Raw genomic sequence first — 23,919 nt, forward strand, 5'->3', positions numbered from 1 at the left:
GCAACGTGTCCAAACATTCAATCCAGCTCCAAATTAGTGAACAGGTGCTGATAATAAGCAAACATTGATTGTAAACAAAGGTGGGGCTATAATTGGTAGACTGCAGGGTGAGGAGCTCTAGGTCTCAGTCCACTGGTCAGCACAGCACAGGGTGGGAGGGGCAGGAGCAGGGGAGGTGCTAGTACAAACAACAGGAATACAACAGGGAAACTAGGATCTTATTCAGTTCTATACCTGGAGGACATTTGTTCCTGGGGAAGAAAGTGTGTGTGTGTATGTGTGTTATTCAAGACTGTGTGTGTGTGGGGGGGGTCCAAGAGAAATAAGTCAAATAGGATCTCAATAATGCAGGTTGTGCTGAGCTGGAGCAAAACCCTGCACACAGATAGCCTACAGAGGTTTTTTTCTGTGTGGTGTTCTTGGCAGTGTAGTGACCGAACGTGTCTCTCTGTGTTCCTCAGAGCCATTACCCTGGACAACACTCTGGTCATCCTGTCCACGGTGGCCCCCGATGCTGGACGCTACTACGTACAGGCGGTCAACGACAAGAACGGGGAAAACAAGACCAGCCAACCCATCACCCTGTCTGTTGACAGTGAGTAGCAGTGGAGCATTATGGAGAGATATGAGCACACACATGAATGAAGGCTCGCACATACACACATGAATGAAGGCTTGCACACACACACATGGATGAAGGCTTGCACATACACACATGAATGAAGGCTTGCACATACACACATGGATGAAGGCTTGCACATACACACATGAATGAAGGCTTGCACATACACACATGAATGAAGGCTTGCACATACACACATGAATGAAGGCTTGCACATACACACATGGTTGAAGGCTTGCACATACACACATGGATGAAGGCTTGCACATACACATATGAATGAAGGCTTGCACATACACACATGGATGAAGGCTTGCACATACACACATGAATGAAGGCTTGCACATACACACATGGATGAAGGCTTGCACATACACACATGGACCACACGCACGCAGACACAAATGCACACATGCACCGAACGCACACACATGTAGACACACGTAGACACACACACACACACAAGGATGCATGCCCACATACACATACATACACACACACACGTCAGCAGGCAGATAGAGTTGATTATACTGTATAAGACAAGCGAAGGAAGCAGCTGCTCTTCTGGTGAATAGTTGATTATATGACACCCACACATACACACACACACACACACTTCCAGACACAGACACTATGGCCAGCAGCAGCAGAGCAGATTCCACATTGAGAGAGAATCAAGCGCAGGCTGGTGCAGTTCAAGGTATTAGACTTGATTATAGAGGAAGCAGACATGGCCTATGGCACAGTGCAGGGGGACAGTTGATTAGAACATAACTCAGACCCAGACAGTAGATCTCAGAGGAGTAGAGCTAGCTGATGAGTAGAGGGACCAGAACAGACAGAAAGACAGAACAGAATAGACAGAACAGAGCAGAACAGAACAGAGCAGAGAGAACAGAACAGAGCAGACAGAAAAGAGCAGACATGCAGACAGAACAGAACAGAGCAGACAGAACAGAGCAGATATAATAGAGCAGACAGATCAGAGCAGACAGAACAGAGCAGATATAATAGAGCAGACAGAACAGAGCAGACAGAGCAGACAGAACAGAACAGACCAGACAGAAAAGAGCAGACATGCAGACAGAACAGAACAGATCAGACAGAACAGAACAGAGCAGACAGAACAGAGCAGACAGAAAAGAGCAGACAGAACAGAGCAGATATAATAGAGCAGACAGAACAGAGCAGACAGAGCAGACAGAACAGAACAGAGCAGATATAATAGAGCAGACAGAAAAGAGCAGACAGGCATACAGAATAGAGCAGACAGACCAGAGCAGACAGACCAGAGCAGACAGACCAGACAGACCAGAGCAGACAGTATAGAACAGAGCAGACAGAACAGAGCAGACATAATAGAGCAGACAGAACAGAGCAGACAGAACAGAGCAGACAGACCAGAGCAGACAGACCGGATCAGACAGTGTAGAACAGAGCAGACAGAACAGAACAGAGCAGACAGAATAGAGCAGACAGAACAGAACAAACATAATAGAGCAGACAGAACAGAGCAGATAGAACAGAACGGAGCAGACAGAATAGAGCAGACAGAAAAGAGCAGACAGGCAGACAGAACAGAATAGACAGAACAGAGCAGACAGACCAGAGCAGACAGACTAGAGCCGACAGTATAGAACAGAGCAGATGGAACAGAAGACAGAATAGAGCAGACAGAAAAGAGCAGAAAGGCAGAAATAACAAAATAGACAGAACAGAGCAGACAGACCAGAGCAGACAGACCAGAGCAGACAGTATAGAACAGAGCAGACAGAACAGAGCAGACAGAACAGAATAGACAAAACAGAGCAGACAGACCAGAGCAGACAGACCAGAGCAGACAGACCAGAGCTGACAGTATAGAACAGAGCAGATAGAACAGAAGACAGAATAGAGCAGAAAGGCAGAAAGAACAGAATAGACAGAACATAGCGGACAGACCAGAGCAGACAGTATAGAACAGAGCAGACAGAAAAGAGTAGACAGGCAGACAGAACAGAACAGAGCAGACAGTATAGAACAGAGCAGACAGAACAGAACAGACAGAGCAGAGCAGACATAATAGAGCAGACAGAACAGAACAGAGCAGACAGAACAGAGCAGAGCAGAGCAGACAGAGCAGACAGAACAGAATAGAGCAGACAGAAAAGAGCAGACAGGCAGACAGAACAGAGCAGACTGAACAGAACAGACAAAATAGAACAGAGCAGACAGAATAGAGCAAACAGAACAGAGCAGACAGAACAGAACAGAGCAGACAGAATAGAGCAAACAGAACAGAGCAGACAGACAGGCAGACAGTATGGTACATATGGCTGGTGCTAGTTGAGATAGAGGTATAGCAGAGGGAGAGAATGTGGGGAGTGTCAGGGAGAGAGACACGCACACTGCCCCTGTGAAGGACACACAGCCCTTGCCAGAGTGTGTGTGTGTGTGTGTTTCTCGGTCCCTGCAGGGATGTCCCTCACACAGCATTATTCCCCTGGGATCCACCAACACTCAACTGATCCTAGATCAGTGTCGGAAGGACGGAGAGAGGGAAGTGTACAGGGGAAGCTTATTCTGTCAGTAAAACACACACATAGACAGACACACAGACACACTTAGAGCTGTTGCGGTGACCATATAACCGCCACACTAGCAGTCATGCGCCATGACCGCAGTAAAATTCCGCGTGACCGCTGAGTCCCATGATCTCCTTTCATGCAGTCTGGACATGCTTTGGTAGTACCCAACTCGCTAACGATCATCAGGTCCTAATGGCCTGGTACTCAGGGCTCTATTGTCCCTCTACTCTGACATCAATGCAAATGGCATTAAAAATCACATCAAACACTTATCATCAAAACAGTATCATGCTCTTAAAACACCAAACTGTGATGATCAATATTAAGAAAGAAGTTCAACAGCAGGTTGAAACTGAGTGTAAAACATGGTCGTTGTAGTTGTTTTAAAGCCCAACACAACGAAATGGACAGCTCTTTCTAAGGTGAAGATTAGTTCAAAACCCCCATATGCATATTAGAGCTAATGCATACGCATAGGGATATGAGCCCAAGCCCGAAAAAAAAAAGGGAATTAAAAGTATGATTGTGCCGGTATACAATACATAGCCTACCGCTTATTGCGCATTGCGCATAGTAGAAAAATATAAAACAAAGGTGATTTAAGATGTCTTTGGTACATAATTGGTCTAGCCTGTAGTAATGGCCTTTGAGTGAGGACTGTATTATTATGCATACTGGATGGACTGGTTACCTTACGCTACGCTCCAACATGTTCTTAGGAGAGAACGTGTAGCCCCAGGCCATGCAGGTGGTTCATTGATTGTGCAGGGCGATTTTGAATAGCACAGTAAAATATATTTTCATAATTCATTGGGTGACACATTACCTTTAGCTATACAGAATATCTCACCACCGTGCGTTTCCATCTCCTCCTCTGTCCTTTATTTCTTTCACGAGCACACAAGACAGGGTGTCAACAAATCAAATCAAATCAAAGTTTATTTGTCACGTGCGCCGAATACAACAGGTGTAGTAGACCTTACAGTGAAATGCTTACTTACAGGCTCTAACCAACAGTGCAAAAAAGGTGTTAGGTGAACAATAGGTAAGTAAAGAAATAAAACAACAGTAAAAAGACAGGCTATATACAGTAGCGAGGCTATAAAAGTAGTGAGGCTACATACAGACACCGGTTAGTCAGGCTGATTTGAGGTAGTATGTACATGTAGATATGGTTAAAGTCACTATGCATATATGATGAACAGAGAGTAGCAGTAGCTTAAAAGAGGGGTTAGTGGGTGGCGGGACACAATGCAGATAGCCCGGTTTAATGAAATACTGTATGTTTCATTGCGAAAACGTGTTACTATAGATGTTCTTGAACAACTTTCACTTTTACGGAGTGAAATGAGTGTTGTTGTATTTATTCCTCAGCTGCTCATATTAAGCACATGCCCCACTATAAAACCCAAGTAGCCAGCCATTCATTACTGAAAAACGGACCGGCAGGAAAGTGCTCGGCTTCCATTCATACAGATGAATGGAAGCATGAATGTCTTTTTCCCCTGCCTCTGTTCCTGCCCATTTGATAATGGACCATTCTAAATCGAAACAAATTGTACATATTAGTAAAGACAAGATTCAAATGAGAATAGTCCGATGGGTGAAAATATGATCTCTTGGTGAGAGAACAGCTGTGCAGCCTGAGGCAAGGAACAGAGAGCAAGCTTTTTTTTTACCTCTTTCTCAAATCATCCTATAGTTGCACCATGCAGCCCATATGTTTTGATTTCAAAGACATTCTAAGGTGTGTATCATTCACATCTAAAGTTGCCAAATAATTCAAAATCTAGCATATAGGACCTGTTTCAAATGATCACTTTTATGCTCAACATAGACACTTCATATGCGCAGTTGCGGAATGGGAAAAATATCCTTTCTATTCTATTCAGCTAAGTTCAATTATATTTGTCTTACTATAAAATCATATCATATAAAATAATGGCAAGGGGCTTATAAGCATATCTTGTCAGCTAAACAAGCAAGCCTACGGTCTATGGCATGGAACATAGCCAGATAACATACTCATAGAATTTTCTTCTGAAACACATTTTTTTCATGTCATAATGTTTCTTTAGACCTGACTAAAATAAATAATGGATTTATTGTGATGGTGTATATATAATGGAATACTTGTATTTTTTTTAATGTAGAAGTTGCCAAGATGTGCATCAGTGGCTTCTATGTGTGGAGGCCTGGAGATGCTAAACCTGTTTATGTTCATTAACGGTTAATTACCGTGAGACTGGCATACTTTTGCATAACAATAACCCTCTGACAAAATTTCATGACCGCCACAGCCCTGTCACCCACTCAAACTTTAGTTGTTTCTGAGGTGTGTATGCAGCCATGGTAGGATAGATGGATCACAATGTGTTTCTCCTGGACTCTAGACTCATCTTTCCTACTGCCATGGGCATCTTTCCATCTTGGAATCCTCACACAATCCCACACACAAGCTCTCTCTCTCTCTCTCTCCCTCTCTCTCTGTCTCTCTCTCTCTCTGTCTTGCTGTCTCTCTCTCTCTCTCTCTCTCTCTCTGTCTTGCTGTCTCTCTCTACCTCTCTAAGGTTTAGTCTTTCACAGTTTTGACTTTGGTGTAGCAATAGTTTCACATTTTTCCAGTTCCGTAGCAAATGTTATTACCAGTGGCCACACTACTGTCCTGTTCTATTCTCCTCAGTGCTATGAACAGAGATGTATGCTCCGGTCAGTTCCAATATCTCACATGGCCGCACACACGTACACTTATCCACTCTGCCCACTGGAAATGAAATGTACTGTTCAGCACGGCTCTGGCCTGAAAATGAGCTTTAGCTATTTAATAAGCCAGAGCAGACCATCCACAGCGACATTTAATATGAACTGCATACCTTTTAGATTGCATCATATCTATTGTATAGAGTCCGCTGTCATGCACACAGAAAACACACACTGATCACTGTTTGAGCCTGTTGTGTTCTCTCTTTCATTCTCTCTCCCTCTCTCTCTCAATTCAATTTCAATTCAATTTAAGGGCTTTATGGGCATGGGAAACATATGTTTACATTGCCAAAGCAAGTGAAATAGATAATAAACAAAAGTGAAATAAACAATAAAACATTTACAATAAACTTTACACTTACAAAAGTTCCAAAAGAATAAAGACATTTCAATGTCATATTATGTCTACATACAGTGTTGTAATGATGTGCAAATAAACATAAATATAGGTTGTATTTACAATGGTCTTTGTTCTTTGCTGGTTGCCCTTTTCTTGTGGCAACAGATCTGTAACGGCGTTCCTCCTCCTCTTCATCCGAAGAGGAGGAGCAGGGATTGAACCAAAATGCAGCGTTTGAATTCGACATAATATTTATTAACAAAACGGAAAAAACACGACAACACTTTAACAAACTACAAAACAATAAACGACGTAGACAGACCTGGACGACGAACTTACATGAAACACGAAGAACGCATGAACAGGAAAACTGACTACATAAAACGAACGAACAAACAAAACCGAAAACAGTCCCGTGTGGCGTAACATACACAGACACTGACACAGGAGACAACCACCCACAACAATCAATGTGAAAACACCTACCTTAATATGGCTCTCAATCAGAGGAAATGAAAACCACCTGCCTCTAATTGAGAGCCATATCAGGTCACCCTTTAAACCAACATAGAAACAGAAAACATAGACTGCCCACCCAAACTCACGTCCTGACCAACTAACACATACAAAACTAACAGAAAACAGGTCAGGAACGTGACATAACCCCCCCCTCAAGGTGCGTACTCCGAACGCACCACCAAAAGTCTAGGGGAGGGTCTGGGTGGGCGTCTGACCACGGTGGTGGCTCAGGCTCTGGGCGAGGTCCCCACCCCACCATAGTCAATCCCAGCTTACGTCTCCCCCTTAGAATAACCACCCTCATCTTACACCCACTTACTTTAACTGGTAACCTTAAAATAAGGGGCAGCACCAGGATAAGGTAGCACAGGACAGAGAGATAGCTCAAGACAGAGAGGTAGGTCAGGATAGAGAGGTAGCTCAGGATAGAGGGGCAACTCCGGACTGAAGGGCAGCTCCGGACAGAGAGACAGCTCTGGACTGAGGGGCAGTTCTGGATTAATGACAGCTCCGGGCTGAGGGGCTGCTCATGGCTGGCTGACGGCTCTGGACGCTCATGGCTGACTGACGGCTCTAGACGCTCATGGCTGGCTGACGGCTCTGGACGCTCATGGCTGGCTGACGGCTCTGGACGCTCATGGCTGGCTGACGGCTCTGGACGCTCATGGCTGGCTGACGGCTCTGGACGCTCATGGCTGGCTGACGGCTCTGGACGCTCATGGCTGGCTGACGGCTCTCGACGCTCATGGCTGGCTGATGGCTCTGGACGCTCATGGCTCGCTGACGGCTCTGGACGCTCATGGCTCGCTGACGGCTCTGGACGCTCATGGCTCGCTGGCGGCTCTGGACGCTCATGGCTCACTGGCGGCTCTGGACGCTCATGGCTCACTGGCGGCTCTGGCAGATCCTGTCTGGTTGGCGGCTCTGGCAGATCCTGTCTGGTTGGCGGCTCTGGCAGATCCTGTCTGGTTGGCGGCTCTGGCAGATCCTGTCTGGTTGGCGGCTCTGGCAGATCCTGTCTGACGAATGGCTCTAGCGGCTCCTGACTGACGAACGGCTCTGACGGCTCGGGACAGACGGGCGGCTCTAATGGCTCGGGACAGACGGATGGCTCAGACGGCACTGGGCAGACGGATGGCTCAGACGGCGCTGGGGAGACGGATGGCTCAGATGGCGCTGGGGAGACAGATGGCTCAGATGGCGCTAGGGAGACGGATGGCTCATATGGCGCTGGGGAGACGGATGGCTCAGATGGCGCTGGGGAGACGGATGGCTCAGATGGCGCTGAGGAGACGGATGGCTCAGACGGCGTTGGGCAGACTACAGACTCTAGCCGACTGAGGCGCACTGTAGGCCTGGTGCGTGGTGCCGGAACTGGAGGCACCGGGCTAAGGACACGCACCTTCAGGCTAGTGCGGGGAGCAGGGACAGGGCACACTGAATTCTCAAAGCGTACCTTGGGCCTGGTGCGTGGTACCGGAACTGGTGGTACCGGGCTGAGGGCACGCACATCAGGACGAGTACGGGGAGAAGGAACAGTGTGTACAGGGCTCTGGAGACGCACAGGTGGCTTAGTGCGTGGTGCCGGAACTGGAGGCACTGGGCTGGAGACACGCACCATAGGGAGAGTGCGTGGAGGAGGAACAGGGCTCTGGAAACGCACTGGAAGCCTGGTGCGTGGAGTAGGCACTGGTGGTACTGGGCTGGGGCGGGGAGGTGGCGCCGGAAATACCGGACCGTGCAGGCTTACTGGCTCCCTTGAGCACTGAGCCTGCCCAACCTTACCTGGTTGTATGCTCCCCGTCGCCTGACCAGTGCGGGGAGGTGGAATAACCCGCACCGGGCTATGTAGGCGAACCGGGGACACCATGCGTAAGGCTGGTGCCATGTAAGCCGGCCCGAGGAGACGTACTGGTGGCCAGATATGTAGAGCCGGCTTCATGGCACTTGGCTCAATGCTCAATCTAGCCCTACCAGTGCGGGGAGGTGGAATAACCCGCACCGGGCTATGCACACGTACAGGAGACACCGTGCGCTCTACTGCGTAACACGGTGTCTGCCCGTACTCCCGCTCTCCACGGTTAGCCTGGGAAGTGGGCGCAGGTCTCCTACCTGCCCTTGGCCCACTACCTCTTAGCCCCCCCCCAAGAAATTTTTGGGGTTTCTTCTCGGGCTTCCTTGCTAGCCGCGTACCTTCATATCTCCGGTTCCCTTGTCTGGTTGCCTCTGCTCTCCTCAGTGCCTCCAGCTGTTCCCATGGGAGGCGATCCCTTCCAGCCAGGATCTCCTCCCATGTGTAGCAACCCTTGCCGTTTAATACGTCCTCCCATGTCCATTCCTGTTTCGTGTTCCACTGCTCGAACTTACGCTGCTTGGTTCTGGATTGGTGGGTGGTTCTGTAACGGCGTTCCTCCTCCTCTTCATCCGAAGAGGAGGAGCAGGGATTGAACCAAAATGCAGCGTTTGAATTCGACATAATATTTATTAACAAAACGGAAAAAACACGACAACACTTTAACAAACTACAAAACAATAAACGACGTAGACAGACCTGGACGACGAACTTACATGAAACACGAAGAACGCATGAACAGGAAAACTGACTACATAAAACGAACGAACAAACAAAACCGAAAACAGTCCCGTGTGGCGTAACATACACAGACACTGACACAGGAGACAACCACCCACAACAATCAATGTGAAAACACCTACCTTAATATGGCTCTCAATCAGAGGAAATGAAAACCACCTGCCTCTAATTGAGAGCCATATCAGGTCACCCTTTAAACCAACATAGAAACAGAAAACATAGACTGCCCACCCAAACTCACGTCCTGACCAACTAACACATACAAAACTAACAGAAAACAGGTCAGGAACGTGACAAGATCACAAATCTTGCTGCTGTGATGGCACACTGTGGTATTTCACCCAATAGATATGGGAGTTTATCAAAATGGGATTTGTTTTCAAATTCTTTGTGGGGCTCTGTGGGAAATCTGAGGGAAATATGTGTCTCTAATATGGTCATACATTTGGCAGGGGGTTAGGAAGTGCAGCTCAGTTTCCACCTAATTTTGTGGGCAGTGTGCACATAGCCTGTCTTCTCTTGAGAAGGTCCTGGCAACTGGACCTTTTTTGGAACACCATTATTTTTGTCTTACTGAGATTTACTGTCAGGGCCCAGGTCTGACAGAATCTGTGCAGAAGATCAAGGTGCTGCTGTAGGCCTTCCTTGGTTGGGGACAGAAGCACCAGATCATCAGCAAACAGTAGACATTTGACTTCAGATTCTAGTAGGGTGAGGCCAGGTCCTGCAGACCGTTCTAGTGCCCGCGTCAATTCGTTGATATATATGTTGAAGAGGGTGGGGCTTAAGCTGCACCCCTGTCTCACCCCATGGCCCTGTGGAAAGAAATGTGTGTGTTTCTTGCCAATTTTAACCACACACTTGTTGTTTGTGTACATGGATTTTATATTGTCGTATATTTTTCTCCCAACACCACTTTAAATCAATTTGTATAAAGCAGGCCCTCATGCCAAATTGAGTCGAAAGCTTCTTTTTTTTATTATATTTTATTTTTGCATTTTCCAATTAACAACATTCAAGACAAACGTGAAAAGATATTAGACAACAATAGGACAAAGTGACAATAACAGATGAGCATAACAAAGAAAGAAAAAATAAAACAAATTATAATTATATATACAGACATACAATAAAAAAAAAATTATAATGAGACATTGGTTCATATGGTCACCTGCCGTAGGCTACATATTATACGTTACGTGTGAAACATTATATAAGGATAATATAGAGATTCATTCAATGTGATGTGGGGGGAGATTCTCCATATAGTCAATAAAAGGTTGCCAAATTCTGTAAAATGTATTTAACTTATTCCTCAAGCGGTAAGTAATTTTCTCCAGTGGGATGCAACTATTAACTTCTGATAGCCACATTGCAACTGGCAGGGGGGAATCCATTTTCCATTTCAAGGCGATACATTTCTTGGCAATCGCTAGCAATATTTCTGTTAGCTTTATAGTATGGCTTTGCCTAAGATTGGTGTTAGTAAAGTTGCCCAGTAGACAGACCTCCGGGTCTAGAGGGAATGCAACCCCATGAATTGAGGATATGGTATCGCATACCCCCTGCCAGAAACCGTGTAGTTTTGAACACTGCCAAGTGGAATGGAGGAATGTTCCTTCATCTGAGCCACATCTAAAACATAGGGAGGAGATATCAGGGTTGAACTTGTGCAGTCTAGATGGGGTGATATAGAGCTGATGGAGGAAATTAAACTGGATCAGTCTGTATCTGGAGTTCAATGTGGATGTAACACCATCCCTGCATAGGTCACTCCATAGACCCTCATCAAGATCAATACCCAGATCTTTTTCCCATCTAAGTCGGGGTTTATCTAGCACAGGCAGTGTTAGTCCTGACATAAGAGCATCGTAAACACGGGAAATGGTCTTGAACAGTGGTTGGTCTGCGTGGCAGAGTTGTTCAATAGGTGACATCTTAGGTAGGTTCCATTGTCCCTTGAGAGACACCCTAATAAAGTTTCGTAGTTGTAGGTAGCTAAAGAAGTCCCTGTTAGGCAAGTGGTATTTCTGTTTCAGCTGATCAAAAGACATAAGAACTCCCTCCTCGTAACAATGTTCCAGAAGAGTGATCCCCTTATCAGACCATGGTCTAAAGTTACTATTCTGGAAAAACATAGGAATCAATCTATTGTTCCATAAAGGGGTTTTAGGGGAAAGGAATCCCCCTCGTCCGAACAGCTCATGCAGTTTGCACCATGCCAGGACAGAATGTATGATTAAAGGGTTGTCTGTGATGGTTTTTATAGATTTTCTGTCCCATTTGTAAAACAATTCTGCCCCAGTGTCATCATTTACCTCAAGCTTTTCAATGTTCAACCATGAGGGAGAGGGACCCTTGTCAAACCTCTGAGCCAGAAACCTAGACTGTGCTGCCCAGTAGTACATTCTAAAATTGGGGAGGTTTAAGCCCCCTTGACTGTAATCCAGGGTCAGTTTATCCAGGCCAACCCTAGGGGTTTTGCCGTGCCAGATAAACCGTCTGGTCATCTTGTCGAGAGAGGAAAAGAATGCTGCGGGAACAGGGATAGGGAGAGATTGAAACAGATATAGAAATCTGGGCAGGACATTCATTTTAATTACATTGATTCTACCCAGTAGAGTGAGAGGTAAGTCCATCCATTTACAAAGGTCACCCTCCACCTTTTGCAACAAATTGGCCAGATTGAGTTTATAGAGGTTGTTCAGGTTACCATCCACCATTATGCCCAAATATGTGAAGCCCATAGGCGACCATCTAAAAGGAAACTTGTGCTTGATGGTATGATGGTCAAAGACAGACAACGGTAAGATTTCGCTTTTATCTAAATTGACCTTATATCCAGAGAAAGAACTATAACACTGTAGTAGGATCTGCAAGTGAGAGAGGGAGTGTTCTGGGTTTGTTAGAAATAAGATAAGGTCGTCCGCAAAGAGTGATAATTTATGGGTATGGGGGCCCACCTCAAAGCCATGTATGTCAGGGCACGTTCTAATAGCCTCAGCCAACGGTTCGATGGCGAGGGCAAAGAGGTGGGGGCTAATTGGGCAACCTTGTCTGTTCCCCCTATGGAGAGGGAAAGAGGAGGAAGTAATCCCGTTGGTAGCAATCCTAGCTTTAGGAGATTTGTAGAGTGATTTTATCAAATTTACAAACCCGGTACCTAAACCAAACTTTTCCAAGACGCGAAAGAGGTATGGCCATTCAACCCTATCAAAGGCCTTTTCAGCGTCGAGGGAGACTGCGACACTAGGTATTTTGTTTTTGTTAGCAAGGTGAATTATATCAAAGAACCTTCTGAGATTATTGGAGGACAATCTATTAATTATGAAGCCAGTCTGATCTGGGTTGACCAACAGGGGAAGACATGACTCCAGTCTCTTAGATAGCATCTTGGTGACCAGTTTACAATCTGTGTTAAGGAGAGAGATTGGTCTATATGAGGCGCACTTTAGTGGATTTTTCCCTTTCTTGTGGATTACAGTAATCACTGCTTGAGAGAAAGACTCTGGAAAGCAGTTGTCTTCCCTGGCTTTTTTAAGTACCTCCATAAGGTAGGGGACCAACAGCTCCCTAAATTCTTTATAGAACTCTGGAGGGAAGCCATCCTCCCCAGGAGATTTATTAGAAGGTAAGGATTTAATGGCCTCCAACAATTCAGGAACTGAGAAGTGTTCACTCAGGCGCTCGCTGTCTTCCCCTGACAGGCATGGGAGGTTGAGAGAGGAGAGAAAGGAGTCGATCTCTGATAGATCATTGCTTGATTGGGAAGTGTAGAGGTCTTCATAGTATTTCTTAAAAGTATTATTAATTTCAGTAGGGTCGAAAGATATCTCATTAGTAAGAGTTTCTATAGCATTAATTGTCCTCTTACTTTGCTCTGCTTTCAGTTGCCATGCCAATACTTTGTGTGCTTTCTCTCCAAGCTCGTAATAACGCTGTTTTGATTTAGTGATGGCCCTCTCAGCTTGATATGTGTTCAGAATATTATATTTCAGTTTTTTATTTACCAAAAGCCTGTATAGATCTTTAGTTGGGCCTCTTTGGTAGGTTTTCTCTAGCTCTGAGATTTCAGATTCAAGGGCACTCAGTTCCGCACCGTGTTTTCTCTTCAGCCCTTTAGTATAGGAAATGATCTGTCCCCTCAGATAGGCCTTCAATGTGTCCCAAAGAATGAAACTGTCAGGAGCGGAGGGTTTGTTTGTCAAAGTGAAAATATTGATCTGCTCTTTGATGAATGCACAAAATTCAGGTTGCTTTAGGAGTGTAGAATTTAGTCTCCATCTATATGCTCCATTTACCTTGGTAGGAATGGAGATTGATAATACCAGGGGAGAATGGTCACTAAGCAATCTGGGGAGATACTCGACATCTAACACTCTATGAAACAGTTGTGTCGACAGTAAAAAGTTATCTATGCGTGTGTGTGTCTTGTGTGGGTGTGAATAAAAAGAGTAGTCCCTATCCTGTGGGTGCAACTGTCTCCAGATGTCTAGTTAATTGAGATCTTTCATGAATGACATGGTGAGCTTGCTGGCTTTGGTAAGAAGTGAGGGTTTATCAGAGGACCTATCAAGAACTGTATCTAAACAAAAATTAAAATCTCCTCCAACCAGTAACCATCCTGGTGGTGCTTGAGCGACCTGAAGGAAGACATTCTGAATAAACATATGGTCATCGAAGTTAGGAGCATAGATATTCAATAGGGTCCAAGACTCTGAAAACATATGCCCCTGCACCAAAACAAACCTGCCAGAGGGATCAGAGATGGTGTTGCTGACGCAGAAGGGGATGTGTCTACTTATCAAAATTGCAGTTCCTCTTGCTTTGGAGTTAAAAGAGGACGCAAAAACTTGTCCTACCCATTCCCTCTTCAATTTCTTGTGTTCACTGGCTGTAAGATGTGTTTCTTGTAAAAACACAATGTCAGCCTTTAATTTCTTAAGGTATGTATAGACTCTCTTCCTTTTAATCGGGCTGTTAAGACCTTTTACGTTGAATGTGACATATTTTAGTGGATTAAGCATAGTAGGGTTTCAAATATGTAACTGAATGGAATTCTATCATATGTAGATAGTTAGGAAATGTTTCAACTTTGGTTTGAACACAGAAGTGACCTATGTGTCTCTTTAGGAAGGAAACAATAAACATAGAAAAAAGGGGAAAAAAATAAAGAATCCCACCCACCCCGATTGTTAGACTAAAACCACAATCCCAACAATCAAACATGAATACACTTGTAGAGATACGTTGCTGCTCGCTTTCCATCTTGCTCTTACTAGCTAAACCTTGGCGTAAACTAAAACCTGCGAGCTCTCTAAATTGAAAACAAACGTTGTGAATAGATATTTATGGCTGAATATTTACTGCCCACGGTAAGGGCTGCTTGAGTCTCATTTCGAAAGATTAACATAAATGAGGGGGAAAGCAGTGGGCCTAAACCCACTTATTTGCTTCGCCCAGTGATATGTACTAAACCAAAATATACTCTCCTGTAAATGTAATAGAACTCACCCCGGAAAGATACGGTTAGTTGAAAATGTACAAATCAATTATAGCGACCGGAGGATATCAGCGGTTCAGTCCGGATAAGAGAAAACAAACAAACTGCATCTTATCCCCCAAAGAGACCGTCCTGGCTCAGACGTTGCTCAGTTCTTTGAGAAAAGTGTACACTTCTCCCGGCGTGTTGAAGAGATGGCTTCGGCCTTTGTACTGAACTTTCATCCGCGCAGGGTGGATGAGGTAGCCGATGATGTTCTTCTCCTTCAGTGCTTTGGCGGCAGGTCTGAATTGCTTGCGACGTCTTGCGAGATCCTCGCTCATATCCGGGAAAAGGCTGACCCTCTTGCCATCAATGGTTATGTCCCCTTTGGCTCTTGCGAGTTGCAGTACCTTCTCTCTGTCTTGGAAACGGAGGAACCTGATCAGGACGGCCCGTGGGGGCTCATCTGGCCGGGGTTTCGGCGCTGATGTTCTGTGGGCGCGTTCGATTTCCAGTGACTTGGTGAAGTTGATTGTGCCTAGGACATCCGGGATCCATTGAGTGAAGAAACGGACCGGGTCACGACCCTCGCTGTCCTCTTTCAATCCCACCACACGGATATTACTACGTCTGCTCTGGTTCTCCATCTGATCTACCTTGTTTTTGAGGTAGGCATTGTCCTTTTGCAGTTGTATCAAGACCTGGTCATGTCGAGCGATGGTGTCTTCAACTGTGCTAATGCACAACTCTGCCTCAGTCGTTCTCAAAAGGAGATCATTCATGGAGGATTTCAGGTCGTCAATGGAAGAATGGAGTTCAGCCGTTCTCTTATCGATTTTCATAGAAAGACCTTTGTTACCATCCTGAATTTCCCGGAGGAGAGTAGGAAGCATGTCGGCAGGCTCGCAAGAGGCCGAGAGCAACAGTCTGGAACTGTCGTTTGAGTTATGAGGGCTAATGCTAATCTTGCTAGCGTTATCGTTATCTTGGGAATCAACGACGTTTTGGTCGTCCTTCTTGCCTCTCTTTCGGCGGTCCATGGCTCTTTGGGAAGGTAAGTACTTGACAATTTATCAGCCGATGTTAGAATATTGTTTCAACGTTGTTATTTAGGTAATAATAGAATAACTTTGAAGAGCTCGGTTTGTCAACGTCTGCTCAGCTCCGCGGCATCACGTGCTCTCCAGTCGAAAGCTTTTTGAAATCAACAAAGCATGAAAAGACTTTGCCTTTGTTTTGGTTTGTTTGTTTGTCAATTAGGGTGTGCAGGGTGAATACGTGGTCTGTCGTACAGTAATTTGGTAAAAAACTATTTGACATTTGCTCAGTACATTGTTTTCACTGAGGAAATGTGTCTCTTTCTCTCTCTCTCCCTCTCTCGCTCTCTCTCAATTCAAATACATTTAATTTGCTTTATTGGCATGAGGTAACAATGTACATGTTGCCAAAGCTTACTTTGGAGATTTACAATATTAACATAATGAATAATAATAATCGGTATTGTCAATGGGACAACAGTAACAACAATAACCAAGGGTAAAAATAACCATACATTGAACAAGAACAATAAGCATAGAGGACATGTGCTGGTTGGTTGGTCTGTCAGACACTGTCCTTTGCCTAATGGCAGGCAGCAATCTAGTGCACTGCCAACCCACAGCTCTCTGGTTCCTCCCCCAACAGGACGGGTAGCCTATCCTCATCAGAGAGGTCTTTGAAACCTTGAATAAGGGTTTCAAATTTGGGGAAATGACACTCAAACCTTTCCTCTACAGGGTGCCAGGTTTTCCTGTGTCTACCCTTCTCAATGGCAAGGCTTTGCTCACTGAGCCTGTACTTTGTCAAGGTTTTTCTAAGCTTTTGATCAGTAACCATGGTCAAAAAGTTTGCCACGGTGTACTGTCAATTTAGGGCCAGATAGCACTGCATTTTGCTTTGTGCTTGTGTTTCCCAATAAGTAATGTAGTTTTGTTTTGACTGTGTTGTAATTTGGTTTGATCTGATTGATTGGATGTTCTGGTCCTGAGGCCTCAGTGTGTTAGTAGAGGCTTGAGTGTGTTAGTAGAACAGGTTTGTGAACTCAGCCCCAGGACCAGCTGGATGAGGGTCCTGAGGCTTCAGTGTTTTAGTAGAACAGGTTTGTGAACTCAGCCCCAGGACCAGCTGGATGAGGGGACTCTTTTCATTGCTTAACTGTTGATATTGCAGGGCTTGGTAATGATATGAGAGGGGGTCACTGTATTTTAGATGTTTCCAAAACTTAATTGCTATTTTTAGAGTTTTTATTATTAGTGGATATTTACCTAAGTAATTATAGTGTGTGCAGTACTCTATATATTTCTCTTTCTCTCCCTCTCTCCAGATGTGGGTGGTCCTGCTGACCCTATCGCCCCCACCATAATCATCCCCCCCAGGAACACCAGTGTAGTGTCAGGCACTTCTGAAGTCACCATGGAGTGTGTCGCCAACGCCAGGTAAATCCATGCTTCCCCACTCTCTAGTCTCAAATCTGTCATCATCCGTTGTCTTCCTGCCAGACTGATTGGTTTTGATGGATAATTTTTTGAGAAGCCAATTTTTTTATACAAAAGTATAATGACTGATTAATGAGTCAACTACTAATCTGCCTGTGTTTGTTCTGTAAATATTCTGTAAATATATTTGTGTCTTTTCAATATCATGACTCTCTCTCTCTCTCTCTCTCTCTCTCTCTCTCTCTCTCTCTCTCTCTCTCTCTCACTCACTCACTCACTCACTCACTCACTCACTCACTCACTCACTCACTCACTCACTCACTCACTCACTCACTCACTCACTCACTCACTCACTCACTCACTCACTCACTCACTCACTCACTCTGTCTCTCTCTCGCTTCCGTCCCAGACCCCTGATCAAACTCAGCATCACATGGAGGAAGAACAGGGTTCTGGTCACCAGTGGTCTGAGTGACTTCAACCGCAGACTGACCATTATCAGCCCTGTGGTCAGTGACTCAGGGTTCTATGAGTGTGAGGTGGTCCTCCGCAGCAGCAGTGTGCCTTCTGTCAACGCTGGGGCCTACCTACATGTTCAAGGTATGAATATATCTGGGGCCTACCTACATGTTAAAGGTATGAATATATCTGGGGCCTACCTACATGTTCAAGGTATGAATATATCTGGGGCCTACCTACATGTTCAAGGTATGAATATATCTGGGGCCTACCTACATGTTCAAGGTATGAATATATCTGGGGCCTACCTACATGTTCAAGGTATGAATATATCTGGGGCCTACCTACATGTTCAAGGTATGAATATATCTGGGGCCTACCTACATGTTCAAGGTATGAATATATATGGGTCCTACCTACATGTTCAAGGTATGAATATATCTGGGGCCTACCTACATGTTCAAGGTAAGAATATATCTGGGGCCTACCTACATGTTCCAGGTAAGAATATATCTGGGGCCTACCTACATGTTCAAGGTATGAATATATCTGGGGGCTACCTACATGTTCAAGGTAAGAATATATCTGGGGCCTACCTACATGTTCAAGGTAAGAATATATCTGGGGCCTACCTACATGTTCAAGGTAAGAATATATCTGGGGCCTACCTACATGTTCAAGGTAAGAATATATCTGGGGCCTACCTACATGTTCAAGGTAAGAATATATCTGGGGCCTACCTACATGTTCAAGGTAAGAATATATCTGGGGCCTACCTACATGTTCAAGGTAAGAATATATCTGGGGCCTACCTACATGTTCAAGGTAAGAATATATCTGGGGCCTACCTACATGTTCAAGGTAAGAATATATCTGGGGCCTACCTACATGTTCAAGGTAAGAATATATCTGGGGCCTACCTACATGTTCAAGGTAAGAATATATCTGGGGCCTACCTGCATGTTCAAGGTAAGAATATATCTGGGGCCTACCTACATGTTCAAGGTAAGAATATATCTGGGGCCTACCTACATGTTCAAGGTAAGAATATATCTGGGGCCTACCTACATGTTCAAGGTAAGAATATATCTGGGGCCTACCTACATGTTCAAGGTATGAATATATCTGGGGCCTACCTACATGTTCACGGTGTGAATATACTGTATATGGGGCCTAGGCCTACCTACATGTTCAAGGTAAGAATATATCTGGGGCCTACCTACATGTTCACGGTATGAATATATCTGGGGCCTACCTTCATGTTCAAGGTAAGAATATATCTGGGGCCTACCTACATGTTCAAGGTATGAATATACTGTATATGGGGCCTAGGCCTACCTACATGTTCAAGGTATGAATATATCTGGGGCCTACCTTCATGTTCAAGGTAAGAATATATCTGGGGCCTACCTACATGTTCAAGGTAAGACTCTGTGGCCTCTCAGGGGCCTATTTACATGTACAGGGTGAGAATCTGGGGCAATCTTACATGTTCAAGGTATGCATTAGTTTAGTTTGATCTGTGTTCATGAATTTACAATCCACACTGATTCTGAATGGCCAAATCATATCTTGAGAAACATGTGTTTTGCGTAAATCATGCAAATGTGTGAGACTTTTAGTGGATGACCATATCTCTCTCTCCTTCAGAGCCTCCCCAGTTTGTGAAGGAACCAGAGAAACACATCACTGCTGAGATGGAGAAAGTGGTGGATATCCCCTGCCAGGCACGAGGTGAGACGTGCACATTTCTGGGTATCTGTGTGTATGCATATGCATTCATATGTGTCCATATGGACGCACATGTATGAGTTCAGAGCATGATCACATGTGTATCTGTCTGTGTCTATGTTTGTGCATTTCTATCCCCACATATCCACATATCCACATATCCAGGTATGTGTGTGTTTGATTATATATCCCCACATATCCACATATACAGGACAAAAGTGTGTTTACCACTTTTCCAGTATATAACTACCTCTCTCCTTCCTGTAGGTGTGCCTCAGCCAGACATTGTGTGGTATAAGGACGCGGTGCCCATCAGTCCGGTGAAGACCCCCAGGTACAGGGTGTTGGTGGGGGGCAGTCTGCAGGTCAATGGCCTTCTGCCCGACGACACAGGAATGTTCCAGTGTTTCGCCCGGAACCTAGCTGGAGAGGTGCAGACCAACACCTACCTGGCTGTCACTAGTGAGTCTCCATGCTGTTCTTTTTATTCTGTCTTTTTACTCACGTCTTACTCCTCGCGCTACCTTTACTCATTCATTTTACATACTTCCTGCGTTGATGTGTACCACTTATTTGAACCCTGTTATCAGAATGAATGAATCGTTCTGTTAGTACACCCCTCCCTCTCTCTACCTGAAGCACCGTCCTCTTATCTGTCTCAGCCTACCTGGTTTATTGCTGCTCTCCCTAGCCCTCCCTGTTCTCTATACCACTCCCTTCTCTTTCTCTAACTCTCTTTCTTTACCTTCCTCTCTTCCTCTCTCTCTCTGTCAGTTCTACGAGTGGCATGTTCTGATGTCATCTTCTAAGACTTTGATTAATTGCCTGTTGTGAACGGGGGAGAAGGCTTTGTCGCCCTGTGTTTTCCCTTTTCCTTCACTCCCTCCCTCTCTCTCTTTCGCGCTCTCTCTCTTTCTTTCTGGGTTGTGAGTGGATGGTATGAAGGGAATGAAAAGTGGGTGACTGCTGTGTTGATCCTGGGAGTGTTAGAGCTACAAAGCGCTCGCTGAACACAGATCCAGGACAGAGAAAAAGTCTGTCTCAGACACAGCCATTAATGTCTGGAGGGGTTTGATGAGTTCCTATTGAAGACAACTTCTTTCCCTCACCTCTCTGTAACCCTCTGCCTGCCTTTGTGCTTCCAATCAAGGTGTGTGAAGGGGTGTGTGTCTGTGTGTGTTTGTGTGCGTGCCCGTGTACATGCGTGTGTTTGTCTGTTTTTTTTTCAACAACAAAAAATGACATGCACCTTACCTTCTCTCTCATCAGTATGTGTTGTCTGTGTATTCTCTAACCTGCTCTCTCTCCGTCTCTCGTGTGTGTGTGTGTGTGTGTGTGCGCGTACGTGCGCGTATCCCCTCAGGCATCGCCCCTAATATCACAGCTGGGCCATCCGACAGTACAGTGATTGACGGCATGTCAATCATCCTCCACTGTGAAACATCAGGAGCTCCCAGACCGGCCATCACCTGGCAGAAAGGTCAGACTCTCTCCACTGCACCCCTCCACCAGGCACACACTGTGTCATAGGGGAGAAGCAGACATTCACAATATGTTTTTTCCATTATGATTGAATAATGGACTTAACCAGAACGGAGCAGTGCAATCATAACATTACTCAACTATCTGCAAAAGGCTGGATGAATCCACAGTATCTCCCATGGTACCAGTCTATCTAGCTAATGCAGACAAATACCAGCCATTAGTTTATTACGTTTTTTATTTAACCTTTATTTAAGCAGAGAGTCATATTTTTTATTTAATTTTTATTTCACCTTTATTTAACCAGGTAGGCCAGTTGAGAACAAGTTCTCATTTACAACTGCGACCTGGCCAAGATAAAGCAAAGCAGTGCGACACAAACAACAGCACAGTTACTCATGAAATAAACAAACATACAGTCAATAATACAATATAAAAAGTATATATACAGTGTGTGCAAATGAGGTAGGATAAGGGAGGTAAGGCAATAAATAGGCCATGCTGGCGAAGTAATTACAATATAGCATTAACACTGGAGTGATAAATGCGCAGAAGATGAGTGTGCAAGTAGAGATACTGGGGTGCAAAGGAGCAAAATAAATTAAATAAATAACAGTATGGGGATGAGGTAGTTGGATGGGCTATTTACAGATGAGCTATGTACAGTTGCAGTGATCTGTGAGCTGCTCTGACCGCTGGTGCTTAAAGCTAGTGAGGGAAATATGAGTCTCCAGCTTCAGTGATTTTTGCAGTTTGTTCCAGTCATTGGCAACAGAGAACTGGAAGGAAAGGCGGCCGAAGGAGGAATTGGCTTTGGGGGTGACCAGTGAAATATATCTGCTGGAGCACGTGCTACGAGTGGGTGCTGCTATGGTGACCAGTGAGCTGAGATAAGGCGGGGCTTTACCTAGCAGAGACTTATAGATGACCTGGAGCCAGTGGGTTTAGCGACGAATATGAAGCGAGGGCCAGCCAACGAGAGCATACAGGTCGCAGTGGTGGGTAGTATATGGGGCTTTGGTGACAAAACAGATGGCACTGTGATAGACTGCATCCAATTTGCTGAGTAGAGTGTTGGAGGCTATTTTGTAAATGACATCGCCGAAGTCGAGGATCGGTAGGATGGTCAGTTTTACGAGGGTATGTTTGCCAGCATGAGTGTAGGATGCTTTTATTCGAAATAGGAAGCCGATTCTAGATTTAATTTTGGATTGGAGATGCTTAAAGATATACTTCTCCTTAATGCAACCGCTGAGTCAGATTTCAAAAAAGCTTTACGGAAAAAGCACACCATGCAATAATCTGAGTACAGCGCTGAGGCACCAAAACAAGCCATACAGATACCCGCCATGTTGTGGAGTCAACAGAAGTCAGAAATAGCATTATAAATATTCACTTACCTTTGATGATCTTCATCGGAATGCACTCCCAGGAATCCCAGTTCCACAATAAATGTTTGTTTTGTTCGATAAAGTCCATCATTTATGTCCAAATACCTCCTTTTTGTTTCCGCGTTTAGTTCACAAAATACAAATTCACGAGGAGCAGGCACTTAGTCCAGACGAAAAGTCAAAAAGTTCCATTACAGTTCGTAGAAACATATATAATATATAATCAATCTTTAGGATGTTTTTATCATAACTCTTCAATAATATTCCAACCGGACAATTCCTTTGTCTTTAGAAATGAAAAGGAACAGAGCTCACTCTCACGGGAGCGCGCATGACTTAGCTCATGGCATTCTGCCAGACCTCTTCGTCAAACAGCTCTTATTCGCTCCCCCTTCACAGTAGAAGCCTGAAACAAGGTTCTAAAGACTGTTGACATCTAGTGGAAGCCTTAGGAAGTGCAATCGGACCAAATTTACACTGTATCTTGGATAGGCAAAGACTTGAAAACCTACAAACCACAGATTTCCCACTTCCTGGTTGGATTTTTTCTCAGGTTTTTGCCTGCCATATGAGTTCTGTTATACTCACAGACATCATTCAAACAGTTTTAGAAACTTCAGCGTGTTTTCTATCCAAATCTAATAATATGCATATCGTAGCTTCTGGGCCTGAGTAACAGGCAGTTTACTCTGGGCACCTTATTCATACAAGCTACTCAATACTGCCCCCCAGCCATAAGAAGTTAATGTGAGTCTGGAAGGAGAGTTTACAGTCTAACCAGACACCTAGGTATTTGTAGGTTGTCCACATATTCTAAGTCAGAAGCGTCCAGAGTAGTGATGCTAGACGGGCGGGCAGGTGTGGGCAGCGATATTGAACCGCAGGTCTCTTTTGCAAATTAACATTGAATACGAAATTAAATCAATAAATAGTAACGCTCAATCAATCAATCAGTTACCACAAACAGTTTCCCCAGCTTCCCCTACATTTTTCCAACCCATCAAGACATCAGAGGTCAGTTACAAAAACACATATGAGTGTCCGAAATTAACTGTGTTTCTCTCTCTCTCTCTCTTTCTCTCTCTCTCTCTTTCTCACTCTTTCTCACTCTTTCTCTCTCTCTACCCCCAGGTGAGCGTGTCCTAGCCAGTGGTTCTGTCCAGCTGCCCAGGTTCACCCTGCTGGAGTCAGGCAGCCTGCTCATCTCTCCTTCCCACTTATCAGACGCTGGCACGTATACCTGCATGGCCAGCAACTCTCGGGGCATAGACGAGGCTGCTGCTGACCTGTTGGTGTGGGGTGAGTGTGTGTGTGTGTGTGTGTGTGTAGGTGGGAGGAGGGAGTGTCTTGTGCACTGCGTCGGTCCCTGGGTGAGACTCGCTAAATCTTGCACATTTTGATGATGTCACATAGCAGACTATTATCTGATTGGTTGATGGACTTGATCCAGGGACAACGTGTGACTTGATCCAGTGACAAAATGTGCCACTTGG

The 23,919-nt window shown here is 45.0% G+C and overlaps 1 protein-coding gene across 1 annotated transcript in view; it reads left to right on the forward strand.

The window, feature by feature from the left end:
* The window catches only part of sdk2b (sidekick cell adhesion molecule 2b), a 143,175-nt gene that overhangs the window by 58,576 nt on the left and 60,680 nt on the right, over positions 1-23,919 (forward strand). Inside the window, exons 4-10 of the mRNA XM_038975331.1 lie at positions 462-595; positions 17,252-17,363; positions 17,773-17,963; positions 19,473-19,556; positions 19,821-20,015; positions 20,917-21,033; positions 23,558-23,725. Coding sequence (XP_038831259.1) covers positions 462-595; positions 17,252-17,363; positions 17,773-17,963; positions 19,473-19,556; positions 19,821-20,015; positions 20,917-21,033; positions 23,558-23,725 — 1,001 coding nt within the window. The remainder of the gene's footprint in view (positions 1-461; positions 596-17,251; positions 17,364-17,772; positions 17,964-19,472; positions 19,557-19,820; positions 20,016-20,916; positions 21,034-23,557; positions 23,726-23,919) is intronic.

Source organism: Salvelinus namaycush, chromosome 35 (genome assembly GCF_016432855.1).
Source record: "Salvelinus namaycush isolate Seneca chromosome 35, SaNama_1.0, whole genome shotgun sequence".
Taxonomy (NCBI): domain Eukaryota; kingdom Metazoa; phylum Chordata; class Actinopteri; order Salmoniformes; family Salmonidae; genus Salvelinus; species Salvelinus namaycush.